This window comes from Vespa mandarinia, chromosome 17 (genome assembly GCF_050613455.1).
Source record: "Vespa mandarinia isolate Hongniang chromosome 17, ASM5061345v1, whole genome shotgun sequence".
Taxonomy (NCBI): Eukaryota; Metazoa; Arthropoda; class Insecta; order Hymenoptera; family Vespidae; genus Vespa; species Vespa mandarinia.
This window is the reverse complement of record NC_140826.1, coordinates 3,398,788-3,418,845: the sequence shown is the minus strand read 5'-3', so window position 1 is coordinate 3,418,845 and position 20,058 is coordinate 3,398,788. Positions and strand designations below refer to the sequence as shown.

Sequence of the window (20,058 nt, the reverse complement as noted above, 5' to 3'; positions counted from 1 at the left end):
TAAGAAACGCGCCAATCGTTCACTTTATTTAGATATAATAAGTCATACATATGTTTAGTTCGATATTTCGAGTTTCGATAATTTTACTATACGATAATATATCGTACATGATAATGTATATACATGCGTATTCACGGATTTACACATTTAGTCAAATGTCTGCTTGATTGGATATACGTGGTTTAACATAACCTATAAAAGGTATAAACAAAGTCAACTTCTTAATAATTTTATTAATTGTATTAATTGTGTAAAATAAAAGAACAGGAATAACAGAGTTTAGAGAATTAAGGTATTCATAGGAATAATTATTTTAATATTATACAATAAAATATGGAAAAGGATCGAAAACCACGTGTATTATTAGAAGAATATGGGATACCAAATGTAAGTTAATAGAAATATGAATTATTATTATTGAACTGTTATTATATATTATATTACTTTTTTGTAGATGGCAGAATATTCTTACGAACCATGGAGCTTACAAAAATTTAAAGAAGTAATATAAATACATTATATATAACAGTATCTCTCGATTGAAATTTCAATGTATAATACTTAATTCATTATCTTTTTTTTATAGACATTTAGAATAGAAATCGTAAAGGAGTCCAAAGATGAAAGAGAATTAGAATTTGATCTGATTGGTTGTCATTCCTCGCTTGCAAATGCTTTACGCAGAATACTCTTAAGCGAAGTACCAACTATGGCTATTGAAAAAGTTTTTATATTAAATAATACCAGTTTAATACAAGATGAGGTATTGGCACACAGGTAATATATGGATATATATTAAATTCAAAATTAAAATTGTGCGTATTAATACAAATTTATTAAATATACATAGGCTTGGGCTTATACCTTTAAAAGCTGATCCTAGATTATTTGAATATCCATCTACTAATGAGAAAGATGAAAATGAGGTTAGTGATCAGGACACATTAAGGTATGAGATGAAAGTGACATGTTCTTGGAATCCACAGCCACCAAAAGACTCTAGACGGCCAAATGATATATATAGAAATAATAATGGTATTTACTATTTATTAATATATAGAATTTTTAAGAATATTTCATGGTACAATGTTAGAGAAGTTTTATATTTTTGTTTCTTAGTTTACAGTAAAGATATTAAATGGATACCAATCGGACGTCAAGCAGAATTATATCCTAGAGGTACAGAACAATTGGGTGTTTTAGAAGGAGATATTTTAGTTTGTAAAATGAGGCCAGGGCAAGAAATTCATGCATTTATGCATGCAGTAAAAGGTATTGGAAGAGATCATGCAAAGTTCTCCCCAGTAGGTATGTACCCTCTTCTTGAAAATTTCTTATATAATTTTGATATATTCAAATCATAAAAGTTTATGTAGAAAGTTAAAATATTTTTATTCCATATAGCTACCGCTTCATACAGGTTATTACCAGATATTCAAATAACAAAAACCGTAAGAGGAGAAATGGCTCAACGTTTGAAAAGTTGCTTCAGTCCTGGTGTTATAGAAATTGTAGAACGCCAGAAAGGCGATCCAAATTCACGAGAAGCTGTGGTAAAAAATGCTCGCTATGATAGCTGCTCTCGCAATGTTTTCCGTCATGATGATTTAAAGGATTGTGTGCAACTAAGTCGAATAACAAATCATTTTATTTGTGAGTTCATTAATTTATCTTAAATTAGTAAAAAATTTGTTTTGCATTTATGTATATATTATTTTGTTATTTACAGTTACTATAGAATCTGTTGGTGCATTACCATCTAGTATATTATTTACAGAAGCAGTTAAAACATTAAAATCAAAATGTAAAACATTTATAGAAGAACTTGAAAACCCATCATAATAAATTTCATATCTTATATTCTAAGTACAAGAAAAGAAATGTTTTCTTATAAATGATTTATTGTCATTATAACCTCATACATTATAGGTTTTCTTCAAAGTTATTTGTACTTATTGTTACAAGCATGGAACATTTTTCAATATTATATAAAATCGTTGTATTTTGAAAGACGGCAATAACATTAATATAATTGCATATTTTCTTCAAAGTTATTTACATGAAAATGTTGATATGTAAAATATTATATTAAAATTTAGATAGTTTTAGACGTATGTATAACATTTTCTCTTTTTTTAAATTTGTATGTAAACATGAGGCAAAAAGAAATATTGTAAAGTTATCATTTTATGCAACACTTTTCTAATTTAACATATAGTTATGCGTATGAATTCCTGATTATTTATAATAATATGTGATATAATTTGGAAGCCATATTAATCAATATTATAAACAATTAGTTATACTAAAAATAGGATATCTTTAATATTTTCATGAATAATTTAAATGAAATTAGAGCTCAAACACAATTGAAAACTTCAATTATAAACATGAAATATTACAGAATGGAGCATGAGCTTTTTTCACGAAAGGGATTAGACTTCTGCGATGAGAAACCAACCAAGAGACAATCCTCTTGCTCGTGTTCAGTAATGTACTTCATAATATCTTCAATGGCTTTGCTCACCATTATGCGCTTGATTGCAGCTTCACGGCGCAATTGCTCCGTGATCATACGTTGTTGTTGTAGATTTGTAATCACCATGTCCATAACAGCTATATTCAAATAAGTTAAATGGTTGTAACTTTGATTAATATTGAAATACTGTAAAAAATAAGGAATAGCATTTAAACAATTCTGTCGAATAAGTAAACTTTCCATTGCAATCTTTAAAAAGATCAATTTCAATAGGAAACTTACACTCAGTCCTTTCAACGATATAAGAAAACTATGAAAAAATTTAAATTTATATATTTTCTGTTACTCCTTATTAATCGTGTCTCTTTAAAACTCTAAAACGATCTAAAAAGGAAACAGAAACTTAAGAAGAGGAAACCAAACCCTACATACTACAAAGATATGACGTATATGATTATTTATTCTCCTCGTGTATATAACCTACCACGGAGGAGATATGACAGACTCTCCTCTCATTGGTCACAATTTTAGGCCAATCAGATTTAACCTCATAATTTTCTCAAATCACTGCTTGAAAAACAAAAAAATATTAATAATATATTTCTAATTATCTATTAATTAATTAATCTGTTTAAAGGTAATCAAATTATTATTAAAATATTTTTTAAATAATAAAAGCAATATTTAAACTCTCAATAACGTTAAATTATTTCTTTTGGATATATAAAGTTAAAAAAAAAAAAAAGAAAAAAGAATAATAAAAGAAATAAAACATTTGATTAATGCAATATTATATAATATTATTTGAAAAAAAAAATATATATATATATCAATAATATTATAATATATTATTTAAATTTTTCCAATATATAAAAATAATTCTGACATTGTTGCGTATAGTAATATGTGACTTGTGTGTTTCTACTACCTGCAAGACCTGTAGTACCGATAAACACAGCCTCGTCGTTTGGCATCGACGTTCCCGCGCTGGTCTCTTCCTAGCTTATTTATTCTCCTTGCATGAAGTTAGATTGTTCTTTGTCGGGAGGGCGTGAGTTTTCCACGATATTCGCGCGAATATTAACGTGACGATGCCGAAAAGAAAGAATCAAGCATTAATAGATTCTGAAAGTAGTGGCAGCGCATCGGAAAGTGGCTCGGATTTGGATAATGTAAATAATATAACCTTATATACAAATCACACATACTATCTTGTCGATATTGTGTCATTCTCTTATAAAAGGAAACGTTTTTATTTTTATCATTATGAAAATGAAAATTTAATAACTATTAATAATTTAACCCGTAGCCAAATTGTTAATGCATTATTAATCTTTTTGACCAAGGAACAATGCGATACATCGAATGGTTTCGTATAACCTACTTCACGATATGCTAGTATCACTTTTCTTTTTCTTTAAAGTCTCCTACCAATTTTGAAATAAACTAATGCTTCTTATTCCAATATCGATTTAAGGCAAGCAATCATTTTATATTTTATTGTTTTATAGATTATGTGATTTTAGATCTTCATATATGTTAGATTTATTTCTTCATATATGTTTTTTTCCTTACATGTGTATATATACATAATATATATATATATATGCATTTATTATTGGCAACACTTATTATTGACAATATACAGCATGACTACTGTGTATTTTCATCTATTCTTAAAACGAATATGCGAGATAATATTTAAACGAAGAGTATATAGAATTGTCCGTTTGATAAATATCTTTATAAATGTAGGATCTACTGTCACTTGCCAAGAAGAAGAAAGGTAAATCTCAAGATGACTCTCAATCCAATGAAGACAACAATGTTGCTAAGAAAGACGTCAGGCATGATTCTGATACATCAGATTCTGACGATGATTGGGGAGCAAAAACTGGAAAGAGTAAAAAGAAAAAAGCACCGACTAAAAGAAGTAAACGAAAGATGACAAAATCTAGTAGCGAAGATAGTGGAAGTGAAAAGGAATCTGCAAAAGTTTCAGAACCAGAGGAAGGTATGTTACATTATTTAAATTAATCGTGTATTTTCAAGTAAATAAGTTTCGTTTATATTTTAATAAAAAGCGTTTCGTTATGACAGGTGAAGTCTCAGATTCTGATGCAAGCGTTTCGGATTCTAGTCAAGAGGAATTTAATGATGGTTATGATGACAAATTAATGGGAGATGCGGAAGATCAAGCGAGACTAGCACAAATGACTGAAAAAGAAAGAGAACAAGAAATTTTTAAACGGATAGAACAAAGAGAAATTATGAAAACTAGATTTGAAATAGAGAAAAAATTGAGAATGGCAAAGAAACAAGAACTCAAGAAACAAAAGGAATCGAAGAAGAAGGAAAAAGGTGTGGAAGATAAAAAGATAGATAGAGCACCAGATCCTAAGGAGAGAAGTAAAGATCGTAAGAAGACAATAGAGGAGAAACAAGATAAAAAGTTTCATGCAATGTCTTTGCTGAAGGCAAGACGTGAAGAAAAGAAAGAAAGAGGTAAATTGTATTATTTAATAAAATATATTATAATCTAATTAAGTTTAATTATATATTGAGTGAATTGGAAAAAGCTTGTACATTTATTTTGTAGAGGAAAAAGAAAAGCAACGAATAGAGCAGCAACAACAACAATCAAAAGATATAGAAGAGGAGGAATTAGAAGATGATCATAAAGGAGGTGCGAATAAGACAAAGTTGAAAGCTTCAGATATTTATTCCGATGACAGTGGTTCTTCGGACAGTGGAGAAGAGGAAACAAGTAAACCAGCATCACATCAAAGGTCATCTTCCAGCGAAAGTAGGGATTCTGATTCTGATAATGACAAAAAGTTAGTATTCTTATATTTACGAAAACATTTCAAAGGAAATTATTTTAATTAAACTTCTTTCTAAACATTAGATCTGTGACCAGTAACAAAGCTAAACCGAAAAAACCATTATACGTCAGTACTAAAGAAGATTTGAACAAAATCAGATTATCTCGCCATAAAATGGAAAGATTTGTTCATCTTCCATTTTTCGATCGGGTTGTACAAGGTTGTTTTGTTAGAATTGGCATTGGAAATAATAATGGCAAGGCGGTTTATAGAGTAGCAGAGATCAGCGGAGTTTGTGAGACTGGTAAAATTTATCAATTAGGTGGTACAAGAACAAACAAAGGATTAAAATTAAGACATGGTGCTCAGGAACGTGTATTTAGATTAGAATTCGTATCGAATCAAGAATTCACAGAATCTGAATTCTTTAAATGGAAAGAGACATGTGCTTTGCAAGGGATATCAATGCCTACATTCGATGAAGTAGAACAAAAATTGAAGGACATTAAGGAGGCCTTAGTATACGAATTCAAAGAAGAGGATATTGAGAAAATAGTAAGAGAAAAAGAAAGATTTAAACAAACTCCATATAATTATGCGATGAAAAAAGCACAATTAATGCGAGAAAGAGATGCAGCCAATTGTAGAGGAGACGATGAAACTGCAAGTCGTCTTAATCAAGAATTGAGCGAATTAGAAGAACGTGCTTCTGAACTTGATAAAATGCGAACAGCAACAATATCAAGTATCTCGTACATAAATGACCGTAATAGGAAAAAGAATGTTGAAGAAGCAGAAAAAGCTATTATGGTAATATCACAGTAACATTCTTAACATAACTAAGATTTTTTTTTTTTTTTTTTTTTTTTTTTTTTTTTTTTTTTTTTTTTTTTTAAGGAATTCAACTTTTACATTATGTAATATTTTGAATTTATTAGGAAGAAATAAAAGCTAACAAGGGGAAGAAAGTAGATGATCCATTCACTAGACGTAGTACGAAACCAAGGATGGTTTATAAACCTGACGATGAGGATACACCTTCTGCGACTGGAGCAAATGAAAAGTCAGGTTCTCAACAAATTGGTGACTCTATTTCAATTGGAAATGAAAAAGAAAATGGCCAAGAAGTAAAGAAAAAACAAAGCACGGAAGATTTGTTCAATGCACATGATTTTGATATCACAATAGATTTAGAAGTACCAATCCCAAGTAAGTCAATGATAACATTTTAATTATGTTCCATTAATTCGTAGAAATTATATATAAAGTTTTTTTTATTTTCAGATAATCCCGTTAGCGTTTTACCCAAACCTGTCAGTAATATCAAGGATACAGGACCTCGTCGTTCCTTAAATTTAGAAGATTATAAGAAGAAACGTGGACTTATCTAACAGTTTATTTACCTTAGACTGAATAATGCTGAAATTAATTTATCAACGTTATGTTATAATAACCGATATAAATATCTTAGCTATTTTTGTCACTATTGAAAGAAGGACAAAATTATAGTATTGCTAGCTGCTCATCATAATGATTATTATCTTTTTAAATGATTATTATAGAGAGAGATCATATTGCTATTATTGAGAGAAAGATTTCTTAGTAAACATGAAGAGAGGTTGTCGGTATTATTATAAAAATACTTTTCTTGAATAATAAGCTTATAAGTACTTAAAAAAAAAAAAAAAAAAAAAAAGAAAAAAAAAAAAAAAAGAAAAAAAAAGAAAAAAAAAGAAAAAAAAAATAGAAAAAAAGAAAAGAAAAAAAATGGTACATAGCATTACCATTTGGATGTTGGAAGAAAATCTTAGTTCCACTTTTTCTTTTTTAAATTTCATCATAAATTTAGAAAAGTTTTAGCTCATACACACATACACACAGACACACACACACACATACAAATATTAATTTCTATAACTAGACGATAAATTAAAATGAAATAAATTAAATTAAAAGGAAAAAAGTGGCAAGATATTTTATAATAAAGATATATAGGATCGCGTGTCCTAATATTTTTCTTGTAAGTACTCATGCGTATACTTCACTACTAATTAATTATGTATTTCATATTCATATATAATTTCCCTCTCTTTCTTTCTCTCTCTCTCTCTCGTTTTCTCTCTCTCTCTCTCTCTCTCTCTCTCTCAATCATGAAATTTTTATATTATTCATAATAGAATTTGTAATTATTCCAATACGAGATACTACATATGAAACTTTAGTATAAATAGCTATTAAATTTAATAGTTCTACCATGCTATCAATTGTATAATCTTCCAATGAAGATTTTGTATAATTCTAGTAGTTATCTTTATTGTTTTTTTTTTTTTTTTTTTTGTGGTATTGATATTATATCGATGTTATTAACGTTAATAATTGATGAAAAGATTAAAAAATGACATATTTTTTAAAAAATTTTGTAAATAAGTTTTTAACATAAATTTTTATTCGAAATATTATGCCATCTTGACAATTTTATCAATAGCAATGGTAACAGTTTAAGTTTTTCTTTCCTTTTTCTTTCTTTTTTCTTTCTTTCTTTTTTTTTCTTTTTTTTTCTTTTTTTTTTTTTTTTAAAGTGTTATGAAATGCTTAAGATAATCACGATTGGTGAAATACAGTAATAATCGAAAATTTATGCTATTAGGAATTACTTATAAAAAAAAAATTGTATTATTGAAGAAAATTATTTTTATCTACATTATCTACATACAAAAATATAATGATTAATATCTTTTTAATATGTAACTATATTCAAAGGAACATGGTATCTTTAATAAAGAAAAATTCTCATATCTTCAATTAAAGTTTTGTACCTCGTTGAAATATGACTATACCAGTACTCAATGCTATTAATGAACTTTGTAAATATCTTGGAAATGACAGAAGTTTTATAATTATTTAAACGTTTCCAAACTATATTTCATGAATTAAAATGAAATAGTTTCTCTATGTGATCATTAAAATACATGACACATTGCAAATGCGTATCAATTTAAGGATTATGATATTGTATTATTACAAATATCAAATGTAACTGATTTATTGTAAAAAAAAAACAAAAAAAAAACTATAAAAATATTCACTTTTGTATATGTATAGACATACGCAACTATATATGTGCATATATAATCAATGGCTGTGTAATTAATTCTTTAACTGTTAGTAGCATGTGTATGTGATTGAACTCTATTTTTTTTCTTTTGTTATTTTTATGATAACAAATAGTACTCGAAACAAATTCAGTAAAGATCAAAATTGATATACAGAAAAGTAAACATTCTCTCAGAACGTTTCGAATAACTATGTTAAGTTTTGAACACAACATGGTATTAAAAAATAAAAAAATAATAATAATTATATTCATACAGTTAAAGGATTAACATTATATAGACAAATTTTTAGGAACATTACTTATTGCTTTTGAAGGAGTGATTTCTTATTTGTATAATTTTTGTAGGGAGCAAAAAAAATTCATATACATATATATACGAATGAATATTTGACGATTATCAAATATAATTTTGTAAATATATATACATATATATATATATATATATATATATATATACATAAATATTTGTAGAGAGAAAAAGATCGCAGAAAAGCGATTAGAAAATCTTGAATACTTCTTTAAAATATACTCCAAAATATGATGCTATATACACAATACTGTAAAATAAATCTAAGTTATAGATCAGTTAGAAAGATATGATCTAATTGTTCATAAAATTTTACATTTAAGTAATAACTTTAAGTATTAAAATTTAAAGGATTTGTAATTTGCCATTGCAATTTACTCTTATACAATTTAAAGAAATCTTTGTAGACTCTTTGATTATCTATATGTTTATTATTTTATTTAGATATGTGATATATTTGTTACAAGGCATGTTATTCAAATTTATGTAACTGTTTTAACATAATTAATAATCGATGATTTTTCATTTGGATTGTAAAATACTGTTCGACTTTATAATCATATTATTAAGTATCATTATCGATAATCACTATAAAATTGGCGTCAGTATTATATTAATATAATCCAAAGGAAAAACACCATATAAATATTACTTGTTCATCCTTTATTTGCCAAAATAATAATAGTACTAATAAAAATAATCAAAATTGCCATTATAATACATATAATAATAAATTTTGTTACAGAGGCTTCTTTAGAAGAAACGAGAAGTTCATATTTCGCGGTATCGACTTTCCCGCGTAAATGCGCGCGCAAAGATGGCGGTAACCTGCGCAGTCGAGAAGATGCGATAGAGTCGTGCGTACGGGTCGTTTGCACGGCGCTGCCCATATAAGGTAATTTCCCCACGTCCCATGCAACGATTGGCTAGTACGAGTGGTACGTCCTACCGATGACTAATTCCAATGAATTCCGTGTCATCGGCCGCGCTGCGCGATCGATCCGACGAGACACGACGAGGCAACCCGAATATATACATACGTTTACCTCGTTCACAGATCGATCTCCACACGAGATCCAGGAACGTAATAATAGCAACGATGCTTAAGCATTTACAAAATTAATTAAAGAGAATGTTGTATGACTTGAGAGTTTTCATCGAACGAATGAAATATTCAACATATATATTCACATTATTAACGATATTTTCTCTGAATGATATGCGATATTTTCTCAGGATCCCATTCTTACAAACAGTCGATCGCGATTTTTCTTGTCAAATTGGAAGATAGAAGAAGGGAAGAAGGTGAGAAAAGATAGAGAATATAATGGGAGAGGGAGAGAAAAAGATAGAGAGATAGAGAGATAGATAGATAGATGGAAAGAAAGAGAGAGAGAGAGAGAGAGAGAGAGACCTTTCGCAGTGCACGAGAAGTAGACGCAACGGGCCAATCGAGACTTATCCGCCAATTGGAGTGCGCGCGCGCAGGCGTAGGAATACAGGATTCGTGGAGAGGCAAAGAGCCATGACTGGAGTGGGAAGAGAGAGAGAGAGAGAGAGAGAAAGAGGAGTGAAAAGGGGAGAGAGTGAGAGAGAAAGAGGAGAGAAAAGGGGAGAGAGAGAGAGAGAAGACGAAGGAAGAACGCGCTTCGCTCGCTCACTCGTTCGTTTGCTCGAGAGTGGGAGAGGGAGGAAGAGGGAAGGGAGGCCTCCTCCCTTCTCGTTCCTTCGTGTGTCGCGACCCCCGGCGACTGGACACACTGCGCCTTATCCAGTTCTACCCGGAGCCGAGGCCACCGCGAGTGTGTTACTTTCGAGACGGGTTGAGTTCGAGTCCTTCGTTGCGCGATTCCTAACCCACCGCTTCACTCCTACACGAAAAAATGGTAAATATTATCTACAAATATATACACATATATATATATAACATTAACAATAACAATTATAATAATAATGATAATAAAAATAATATAATAATAATCATAATAATAGTAATAATAATAATGATAATAATAATTTTAGAAGACTCGCGATACATTTATCGAGTTCGTCCGAGAAGTTCAACCGTATTTTCGTCAAACGTAGAATACTCTTTTCGTCATCGTCGTACACCGATTCGCTTTTGTGGTTATGGCCGCGGCGGACGCGCCGCCGCCGGTCGCCATTTCTGCAACCGGCGGATATACCGCGGCACAGAACCATCCGCTCGATTATTCACTCCTTATTCGAACGCGATATTAATATTTCTCTCTTTCTGTCTCTCTTTCTCACTTTATGTTCCTTTTTCATAAGAGAACAAGATATATTCGATTGATTTGTAAACTTTCTTGTAGCTTTACCCTCGACATTGGGAGGTTAGGGGAGACTCTCCTCTTCTGCCGGTCGTGGTCCAGGCGGGGGTTCTCTTCTCTCTTTTTTGTCTCTATTACCTTTCTTTTCTCTCATTCTCTCTCATTCTGTGTCTCTCTCTCTCTCTCTCTCTCTCTCTCTCTCTCTCTCTCTCTCAAGATCCTTTCTTCGTCTCTCTCTCTCTCTCTCTCTTTCTTTCTCTCTCTCTCTTTCTCTCTCACTCTCTCAAAAGAAAGAAAATTTCTTTTTCTTCTTTTGGAATAATCATTGATACTCCATGAAATAAGTGTCGAATTAGAATCTTTCTGAACTATGGTGCGTCGAACGGCCAATGAAATTCATGAGATTCCTTCTTCGATACTTTTTAACCGATCGGATTATTTAAAAATTATATATTATGTAGTTGTGAATTTTCATGAAATTTCATTGCTATTTCTATTCTACGTTTCTATCGTTAAATTCGTTCTTCGTGATTCGCGTTCGTTGCCATCTCTTGTGATATTCCCCCCTCTCTTTCTCACAGTCTGTCTCTCTCTCTTTCTCTGTCTCTGTCTCTGTCTCTCTAGTTGATTTTTGTTACGTACTAGCCAAGCCGAGAGCTGTCATTGAGTTCGCTGAAGCGATTCTCAACGAATCATCGAGGACAAGTCATCATTGACTGTATCGACATTTATTGTTATATACGTAGCCGAATGATTCTCCGATAAAAATCTCTCGCGATGATTTTATTATCCTTCCTTCGTTACTTGAACGAAGATTGTACCGCTCAATAAAGAAATGGAAAGAGAAAGAGAGAGAGAGAGAGAACAGATGCGAAATATCAACACAAAAAAAGATGGATGTCGTACCGTTAACGATATGCAAGCCTCAAACGAATCGAAATGCGATCAGTGTGTGTTGGACGAGTTTGTAAGACGATGAAGAGAGTACACTGTGGGTGTAGAAGAGTAAGAGGAGGTGAGGGACGAGAGAGAGAGAGAGAGAGAGTGAGAGAGAGAGAGAGAGAGAGAAGTATTCAGTATTGCCGAACGTTTCGCGCGACCATTTTCCCTTCGCTTCCTCTGATGCTCCACCTCCTCTCCCCTCCTTCTGCTCCTCCCCTCCTCCTGCTCTTATGGTAGCCTGGATATTTTCAGACGCGTACGAGACGCGGCGAATAGAGCCGTTCGAGAAAAAGAGAAAGAAAGAGAAAGAGATGGAACAAAGGTAGGACGAAAAGAAAAAGAGAGAGAAATGCTCGACGCGTTTTGACATTTGCTTGAAATTATGCTTTCATCGATATATAGAAACTTTGTTTCCTTCGTTTCGTCTCGTCTCGTTTCGTTTCTTATCAATGTGTGTTTGTTTAGATATCGTGAAAGTTTTCTCTTTCTCTCTCTCTCTCTTTCTCTCTCCCTCTCCATGAAAGTCAAGAAGTTTGTCATGTGCGATTTGAAAACTCCGTTACGATCGATAATTTAGAATCTGAAAAGAGATATGAAGGCAATGGCGGGATATTTGAATGATGTTAAAAAGAATGTTATTAGAGACCGTTCGTTTCTTTTTTTTTTTCTCTTTTTATTTTTTGAGGAAAAGGGGGAATTTCTTTATTAGTTTGAAGAGCTTTTTTGAGGGAAACAGAGATAGAGAGAGAGAAAGAGAGCGTTTCAATTTGGATCGTAACGCACACTGGCACTACACAACTATTATTATCGTATTCCTATTCCAAGAAATTCTTGCTCCGCCAAAATCTATTTTTCTCTGTCGCCGCGCTATGTGCTCTCTCTCTCTCTCTCTCTCTCTCTCTCTCTCTCTCTCGCGCGCGCGCGCGCGCGTTCATTCGCGGTATTTTGTTGCTAGTGAGTGTCGTGTGTTCTCTCTTTTTCTCTCTGTGTATGTGTGTGTATGTGTGTGTGTGTGAGAGAGAGCGAGAGAGAGAGAAAACGAATTTTATTCGACAACGATTGACATTGAAAAGCAATCAGTAAAATGATGGTTTGAATGATGGTTTTTTTTTCTTTTTTCTCTTGTAATTCTATAAATTATCGAAAAGAGAAGGAATTTGGTCGTTTTAGTGATCATGAGGGACGAGCTACAAAAACCACAATGAAGTTGGTCACAATGGAGGAAAAAAGGGCGCGCATTAGTTGCTATATAAAAACTTGTTTCTCCGAACGAATTTCATGGTCGCGAAATGTGTATTTATTTTCTTATATTACTTGGAATGAATGACGTGACAATGAACTAGAAAAATTGAATAGAGGGAAGGAAAAATTCGTCTACGACACCACCGTGTATAAGGAGGTCGATCGTATCTCTCTCTTTCTCTTTCTTTCTTTCTCTCTCTCTCTCTCTCTCTCTCTCTCTCTCTCTCTCTCTCTCTCTCTCTCTTGTGCCGGACAGTGACTCTCAAAGTTCACTGACGTCCCGACCGATCGGTTGATTAGTTCATTGCTCAATTGTGCTTCTCGTATTAATTTAATGAACTAAGAATTTTCTTTCACTCATTCTAATCTCTCTCAATTATTTAGAATTTTTTATTAGATTGTGTATTTTCGTTTAGATATATATTTTGTGTACAATGTCAGAAAAAAACTTATAATTCTTCAACGAAAATCTAACCTATTTCGTATGTGTTCTTTTTTTTTTCTTCTAATAATTTTAAAAAGATTATATAAAGATATCTCGTTGCAATAAACCTACGAAATTGTAAGTGGTTTCTAACGATGAATGACTAATGTTATCTTCTAAATGGAATACGTGACGAGTCTTCTTCGTGTAAAATTTTTAAACACATTTGATGAATGGTTCTTTAAAATAATATTACACTCATCAAGTTGTTAAAAGGAGGTTCATAAGAAACATATATATATATATTGGAATCGAACGATTGTACATCGAGAGAGAGATGCAGCAATATACACCCAGATAGATCAATTGTTTTATTAGATCGCTTTTATTTGTTCTGTTCTTCTTTTTTTTGCTTAGCGATACATGAAATATATGTTTAAATGACACGATTCACGAACATTATTTAATCATGAGTCTTTCATAGCATAGCAAAACTGACATATTTTCGAATAGCATATGACAAATAGAGAGATCAATATTTCATAAAACGGCAATGTGAATATAGCTGTGTAGAATACAATTAATTTTTTATTTAAATAAATACCAAATCTATTTTACAATCATACATTATATAAACACACACACATATATAGCGGTATTATCAAAAAAAAAAAAAAAAAAATAAGTAAAATATGATGCATCGATATTCGAGATATTTTCGATAGAGATATATATGAATTTTGATCCGTGACATTGTCCTTATTCCGTTATCGGCTATCTTCGGTCGAATTCGTTACGCCGGTAGAATCGTGGAGGGGATAGAAAGGAAGATGGTGGAGAAAGGAAGAAAATGGGATGCACGTTAGAAGAGAGATTGAAAGATGATTATGAATATGAAAAGGAAGGCAAAAAAGAAATAGAAAATCGACAGAGTGCAAGTGAGTTGTATGATGAATGATATATATATATATATACACACATTTTATGTATGTGATTAGAGAGAAAGAAACATCTAACGATGCGCACGCCTCTGCTTTGCGCGTGGTGAATCATCTTCCGTTTGACCTTGCGTCGTACACGCACTCATACAAACACGTTACTCTTTTCGTTTATATGTATGTATGTGTATATATATATATATATATATATATATAAGGCGGTACATAAGGGAAAGACACGACGACGACATGACGACGAGGATGAGGACAGTTGTTCACGTAAAGGGCGTTTACAGTACGTCCTAGAGGGAGCCAAGTGTATTCCTAACCATAGCCGTAGCACGAAATATCGACCGAGGAACTGCATCCCAGCTTGCACGATACGTGTATATATAGTGTATATATGTCTGTATGTGTGTGTCCTTCGAGCGTGTGTTTATTATCCTTTTGGTCACACCGCCATAGTCGCAGCACACTACTTTTATATATATATATGTGTTTCATTTTATATATGTATTTCGTATTTTTCTAAGGACATATATTATTCCTGTTAATTTATAAGCCAGTACATAACCTATATTAGCAATATAGTGTGAAACATTTTTTTTTTTTTTCTTTCATAGACAGATATTTCTTTCGTTGATATATTAATTAGTGCATAATTCGTGATCAATGTAGTATGCATTTTTTACACGTCATAATTCAAACGCTTTCTGTATTTATTTTTAATTTTTTTTCTTTTTTGTTTTTCTTTTTTATTTTTCTTTTTTATTTTTATTTTTCCTAAATAGATATTATTCTTGTCGTACATATAGATAGATAAATACATATATACGTACATACATAGATACATACATTCATAACCTACACAAGATACTCGGTTCTAATCTTATCTTGTTATTTCTCGTGATGCGTATATTTTAGTTCTATTTTTCACTTGTAATAAATGAAGAGATGGTTATTCATTTAATTTAATTGTTTGTAAGTTGGTAGATTATATTTAGAAAATTATTCGATACTTTATTAATATATATTTTTAATAGGTTAAGTATATCATATCGCCGTAATCATTTAATTTTATTCATTTTCCTTTATTTTTTTAATTCGTATATAAAATGTATGTATTATTAACAAGTCTTTTCCTTAAAAAAGATTTGTATATATCAATTTCGTTTTAGAATTATTATCGGCAGAAAGGAACAACCAATGTCATCGAATTCCTGAAGACGTTCGTCAGAGGAGAAGTTCCGAATAAAATATAAACGTAGAATTAAATTTCGAATATTATCGAATTTATTTGTTCAAAAATATGATATCTTAAATATATAAACGAGCAAACGAATAATGTAATATATCTATAAATATATACATATACATATGTACATCATATATATGTACATACATATGGAGAATGTACGTATAAAGGAGAATAGTACGCGGGCGCGTAGTCAAGACAACGTTAGTCAAAATCATTCCCGTCGATGCCTTTTGAGGATCAATAAGTTAGTTTCTTTGATTCAAAGAACCGATATATAGTAATATCTATCTTTGCATTGCAATGTCAGACTTGGTTGCTGCTTGCTTGTGGCCCGAAGAAACAATGCAAGCTTTTATTGTCTCTCTCTTTCTCTCTCTGTTTAGTACGTCGGTGTGACTCATTGCTATACTAAATGACACACGTTAGCAGTCGAGAAAGAGTGAGAGAGAGATAGTGATAGAGATACTCAACGTCGATGAAACGCCAACGTTTATTCCAGAATAAACTCCAATATTTTTTTTTTCTAACAGTTATCATTAAATTAAATCAAGATAAAATTAGAATAAAATAAAAGGAAGGTGCGTACATATGTGCGAGTATGTGTATGTGTGTATGTATGTATATATATATGTATGTATAGGTTAGATTAGAAACGAGAAAGCATTAAGACTTTGCATTAATGTGGTAACATTTCTTGATCGTTTCTACGATAATTTGAGAAAGCTTATTTCCAAATCGATGATTTTTACATTCATTCTTTTATCTACTTACTTGATCAGGATCGAAAAGGATTTGAACCTTTCACTCTATACTTTTTGTAAATATATATACATATATATATATATATATTATATATATATGAATTTATTTATATGTTTATTTGTTTACTAAAGTCGTTCGAGAAATCGTATTAATACCATCTTGTAATGAAAAATTACAAATGTGTCATCGAATAATTTAATCGTCGATAATTGTATTGACCTGCCTTATCAACCGATGATAAATGCTAAACGATTAGAGACGAGGAATTATTTAAAAAAATTTAATTATTATTTTTGATTTTTGATTTTTGATTTTTTTTTTTTTTGCGTCATGCCATTGATTCATACAAATTTTTATCCATGTAATATATCGTCGTTCATTTCGAAGTTTTCTTCTTCCTCTCATCGTGTTCTTCTTGTCGATTCATGGGCACGTGTTCTTGCAAGTAAGCGCGAGGGTATAACTTTAGAAACTGATCTTCTCTATCTCTCGAATCTCTCTTTTAGAGTTAGTGGATGATTCCGTGCGTGGGAAGTATTTATTCCTGTAACATTCGACCAAGTTTTTCAACCGAGATCGAGCTTGAAAAATGTTCGATCTTCGCCGAATTTTATCACATTAATATGAATATTCTTATCTTTTTCTTTTCTTCTTTTATTTTCTTTTTTTCTTTCTTTCTTTTTTTTTTTTTTTGTCAGTTAGGTCTCTCCTTCTACGTCTAATTCGTTATAGTAAACGTAGTAGAACGTACACATTCGTTCTTTTTTGTAATTTAAAATGTCACATTAATATACCGATAATACTTTTGTGGTAGATCCTTCCAATTTTCTTTTCTTTTTTTTTTTCTTTCTATTTTTTTTTGTTTTTTTGTTTTTGCCATATTATTTTTCAGTAATATAATCGCGAACTGAAACGATTTAGCAATTTCGATTTGAAAACAAGTTTCTCTTTAGCGGTGCGCTCAGGATGGATATCGACACCAACAGGTGCGCTTCATTTATATAAACGTTTTCATGTCCCTCTCTTTTCAGTCAGTTATGCAACTGCAACTCTCTTGTAGTCTTCTACTCGTCGATTTTTTCCTGCGAATATTCCAGAGTTTTACAAGATTATAAAAGAATCGTATTTATTATTTACATTGAAAAAAAAATATATATATATGTATATATCTTATAGATGATATATATACATATATATGTATTTATAAAAAGAAAATAATATAATATATTTATGTATATATATAGATATATATATGTCTATATTATTATATGCGTCAAATATATACATGATAAAAAAAAAAAAAAAATAGAATAAAATCTTAAAAAAAAATAATTTCTTTTAGGCGTCAGGAGTAACCGTGGCGGACGTCTGCAAGACGACGTACGAAGAAATAAAGAAGGACAAAAAGCACCGATACGTGATCTTTTACATCAAAGATGAAAAACAGATCGACGTGGAAGTCATTGGACCTCGTGACGCGGCCTACGATGCTTTCCTCGAAGACTTGCAGAAAGGTGGAAGCGGCGAATGTCGTTATGGTCTATTCGACTTTGAATATACCCACCAGTGTCAGGGTACTTCTGAAGTAAGAGAAAGGATTTTTTATGTAAAATTAAAAAAAAGAAAGAAAAAATTCATTGTTCCCTATTCTCATTAAATAACATGTATGATATATAAATTATGGATATATTGCAACTTATTCGAAGAGAAATGATGACTCATATGAATTATTGTTATCTAAATCTGTTTATGTAACATGTGTCAAAAAATGTTAGTGAAAATTTGACGTAGTCTTATCTCTGAGGAGAAAGAGGCAGACAAAGAGAAAGAAAAAATTGTAAAATGTTTCACTTCTTTAAAAGGAAAAAAAATGTCAAGAGTAGACCAAAAAAAAATAAATGATAAACAGATTGATAATGAGAATTACAACGTATGTGTCTGATATTTAATTATGATTAGATTACGATTAGAGAGAAAGAGATTAAGTTGGTTGGAACAATCGTTATCAAGGTTTATCATTCTCTGTCAATGAGATATTGTTGAATCAGCATTATCAATGTTCTTCATTTATTATGTGAATAATGGAGATGTAATATATTTTTTGATTTTGTTCTTTTTTTTTTTTTTTTTTTTTTTCGTTTTAGTTCATAATATTTTTATATGTGTATGTATTTGTTTGTAGGCTTCCAAAAAACAGAAACTCTTCTTGATGTCGTGGTGTCCCGACACGGCCAAAGTTAAGAAGAAGATGTTGTACTCGAGTTCGTTCGACGCTTTGAAGAAGTCCTTAGTAGGTGTGCAAAAGTATATACAGGCGACAGACCTTTCGGAGGCTTCTGAAGAAGCTGTCGAAGAGAAGCTTCGAGCTACCGATAGGAATTAGGAATAATAATTCCTAAAGTGTGAGTTCAAAACAATCACTGCAATTGAGAGAAATCAAGCGATAAAAGAAAAACACAATCTCCCTTCCCTAAACAAAAACAAAACAATTAAAAAGAAAAAAAAAAGAAAAGAAAAAATAAGTCAACATCAAGCAGCAGCAGCAGCAGCGGCAGCAGCAGCAGCACTAGTATCAGTAGTAGCAGCAGCAGCAGCAGCAGCAGCAGCATCGTCATCAGCAGCAGCAGCAGCAACAACAACAGCAACAACAACAACAGCAACAACAACAACAACAGTACAGTACAGACGCTCAAATGTCGTCGAATGTTTGCGCTAAAGCACGTACTGCTTATTACGTGTGTTTTTAGTCATCGTGTGAAAGAGCGTAAATATTTAACATAAACGAGAATCTAAAATTCAAAAGGAAAAAAAGAAAAAAAGAATAATATTAAAAAAATGAAATAAAAAGAAAAAAAAAAGAAAAAAAATCTAAAAAAGAACAAAGGAAAAGAAAAAGAAAAAAAAATTCGCCCTTTTCGTACTACTGCGGACGGTTGTGTGAATTTCTCTGATATGATAATATTAATATTATACTATTATTATAATAATAATTGTAAGGTAATCGCTGTAAAAGAATAAGAACAGTTTACAACCAACAGTCAACAACAAGCAGTAAGGATGGAAGCATTACATTTTTGTCACAGGATGTATAATGTTTAAATTAAATTCATTTCATAATGATTTTTTTTTTCCCCCCACGTAAGATCTTCAAACATCTTAACTGTTTCCTTTTATAGATCTCCTGGATCATGGATATATCCATACAGTTCAATGCTTGATATGAATTACTTGTTCGTTGACGAATCAAAATTGGGATGATTAAATTTAGAATTAATAAGTGGGTTTCAATCTTATTGTAAATCAATTTCTCATAATCACAATTTTATCAGTTTTTGATGATTAATAAGGCGCTCAATCGAAAGATAAAGGTTTTCTTTTTCTTTTCTTCTTTTCTTTTTTTTTATTTTTTATTTTTATAAGAGATCTTAGCAAATTTGTGAAAAACGTTATTTTTATTTTTATAAAAATCATCTAA

At 31.0% G+C, this 20,058-nt stretch overlaps 4 protein-coding genes across 8 annotated transcripts; 3 read left to right on the top strand and 1 right to left on the bottom strand.

The window, feature by feature from the left end:
- Positions 1-65: 65 nt before the first annotated feature.
- Positions 66-1,967, top strand: Polr1C (RNA polymerase I and III subunit C). The gene is made up of 8 exons (XM_085662272.1): positions 66-201; positions 263-387; positions 455-502; positions 587-777; positions 851-1,035; positions 1,120-1,308; positions 1,405-1,653; positions 1,730-1,967. Exons 2-8 carry the CDS (start codon positions 334-336, stop codon positions 1,840-1,842), a joined length of 1,029 nt encoding a protein of 342 aa, XP_085518398.1. The 5' UTR covers positions 66-201; positions 263-333; the 3' UTR covers positions 1,843-1,967.
- Positions 1,968-2,197: 230 nt separating this feature from the next.
- Ggamma1 (guanine nucleotide-binding protein subunit gamma-1) lies at positions 2,198-2,965 on the bottom strand. 2 transcript variants are annotated; one of them, XM_085662273.1, is made up of 2 exons: positions 2,762-2,965; positions 2,198-2,665 (listed from the first exon to the last, which is right to left on the bottom strand). In XM_085662273.1, the coding sequence occupies exon 2, from the start codon at positions 2,609-2,611 to the stop codon at positions 2,399-2,401; it is 213 nt and encodes a 70-aa protein (XP_085518399.1). In that variant the 5' UTR covers positions 2,612-2,665; positions 2,762-2,965; the 3' UTR covers positions 2,198-2,398. The 2 variants fall into 2 exon arrangements, with proteins under 2 accessions (XP_085518399.1, XP_035726526.1); XM_035870633.2 differs by having other exon boundaries at positions 2,215-2,616; positions 2,762-2,956.
- A 442-nt stretch (positions 2,966-3,407) lies between these two features.
- On the top strand, positions 3,408-6,962 carry Rtf1 (RNA polymerase-associated protein Rtf1). Of its 2 annotated transcripts, XM_085662162.1 has the most exons (8): positions 3,499-3,651; positions 3,826-3,956; positions 4,235-4,493; positions 4,580-4,984; positions 5,079-5,316; positions 5,388-6,114; positions 6,243-6,513; positions 6,589-6,962. In XM_085662162.1, exons 3-8 carry the CDS (start codon positions 4,424-4,426, stop codon positions 6,693-6,695), a joined length of 1,818 nt encoding a protein of 605 aa, XP_085518288.1. In that variant the 5' UTR covers positions 3,499-3,651; positions 3,826-3,956; positions 4,235-4,423; the 3' UTR covers positions 6,696-6,962. The 2 variants fall into 2 exon arrangements, with proteins under 2 accessions (XP_035726518.1, XP_085518288.1); XM_035870625.2 differs by lacking the exon at positions 3,826-3,956 and having other exon boundaries at positions 3,408-3,651; positions 6,589-6,959.
- Positions 6,963-10,333: 3,371 nt separating this feature from the next.
- Positions 10,334-19,703, top strand: tsr (Cofilin/actin-depolymerizing factor homolog tsr). 3 transcript variants are annotated; one of them, XM_035870347.2, is made up of 4 exons: positions 14,728-14,949; positions 17,537-17,569; positions 17,926-18,168; positions 18,766-19,703. In XM_035870347.2, exons 1-4 carry the CDS (start codon positions 14,743-14,745, stop codon positions 18,964-18,966), a joined length of 684 nt encoding a protein of 227 aa, XP_035726240.2. In that variant the 5' UTR covers positions 14,728-14,742; the 3' UTR covers positions 18,967-19,703. The 3 variants fall into 3 exon arrangements, with proteins under 3 accessions (XP_035726244.1, XP_035726240.2, XP_035726243.1); XM_035870350.2 differs by lacking the exon at positions 14,728-14,949 and adding an exon at positions 14,952-14,972 and having other exon boundaries at positions 18,766-19,105; XM_035870351.2 differs by lacking the exons at positions 14,728-14,949; positions 17,537-17,569 and adding an exon at positions 10,334-10,612 and having other exon boundaries at positions 18,766-19,105.
- Positions 19,704-20,058: the final 355 nt, after the last annotated feature.

Excerpts from the sequence above, each read along its gene's own strand:
- tsr (XM_035870347.2), top strand. The coding sequence starts at position 14,743 with ATGTATGTGTATATATATATATATATATATATATATAAGGCGGTACAT. Across the intron at positions 17,570-17,925 it reads ATGGATATCGACACCAACAG|GCGTCAGGAGTAACCGTGGC; the intron begins GTGCGCTTCATT and ends AATTTCTTTTAG. Across the intron at positions 18,169-18,765 it reads AGTGTCAGGGTACTTCTGAA|GCTTCCAAAAAACAGAAACT; the intron begins GTAAGAGAAAGG and ends ATTTGTTTGTAG.
- Rtf1 (XM_035870625.2), top strand. The coding sequence starts at position 3,571 with ATGCCGAAAAGAAAGAATCAAGCATTAATAGATTCTGAAAGTAGTGGC. Across the intron at positions 3,652-4,234 it reads GTGGCTCGGATTTGGATAAT|GATCTACTGTCACTTGCCAA; the intron begins GTAAATAATATA and ends TTATAAATGTAG. Across the intron at positions 5,317-5,387 it reads GATTCTGATAATGACAAAAA|ATCTGTGACCAGTAACAAAG; the intron begins GTTAGTATTCTT and ends TCTAAACATTAG.
- Polr1C (XM_085662272.1), top strand. The coding sequence starts at position 334 with ATGGAAAAGGATCGAAAACCACGTGTATTATTAGAAGAATATGGGATA. Across the intron at positions 778-850 it reads GATGAGGTATTGGCACACAG|GCTTGGGCTTATACCTTTAA; the intron begins GTAATATATGGA and ends AAATATACATAG. Across the intron at positions 1,654-1,729 it reads AATAACAAATCATTTTATTT|TTACTATAGAATCTGTTGGT; the intron begins GTGAGTTCATTA and ends TGTTATTTACAG.
- Ggamma1 (XM_085662273.1), bottom strand. The coding sequence starts at position 2,611 with ATGGACATGGTGATTACAAATCTACAACAACAACGTATGATCACGGAG.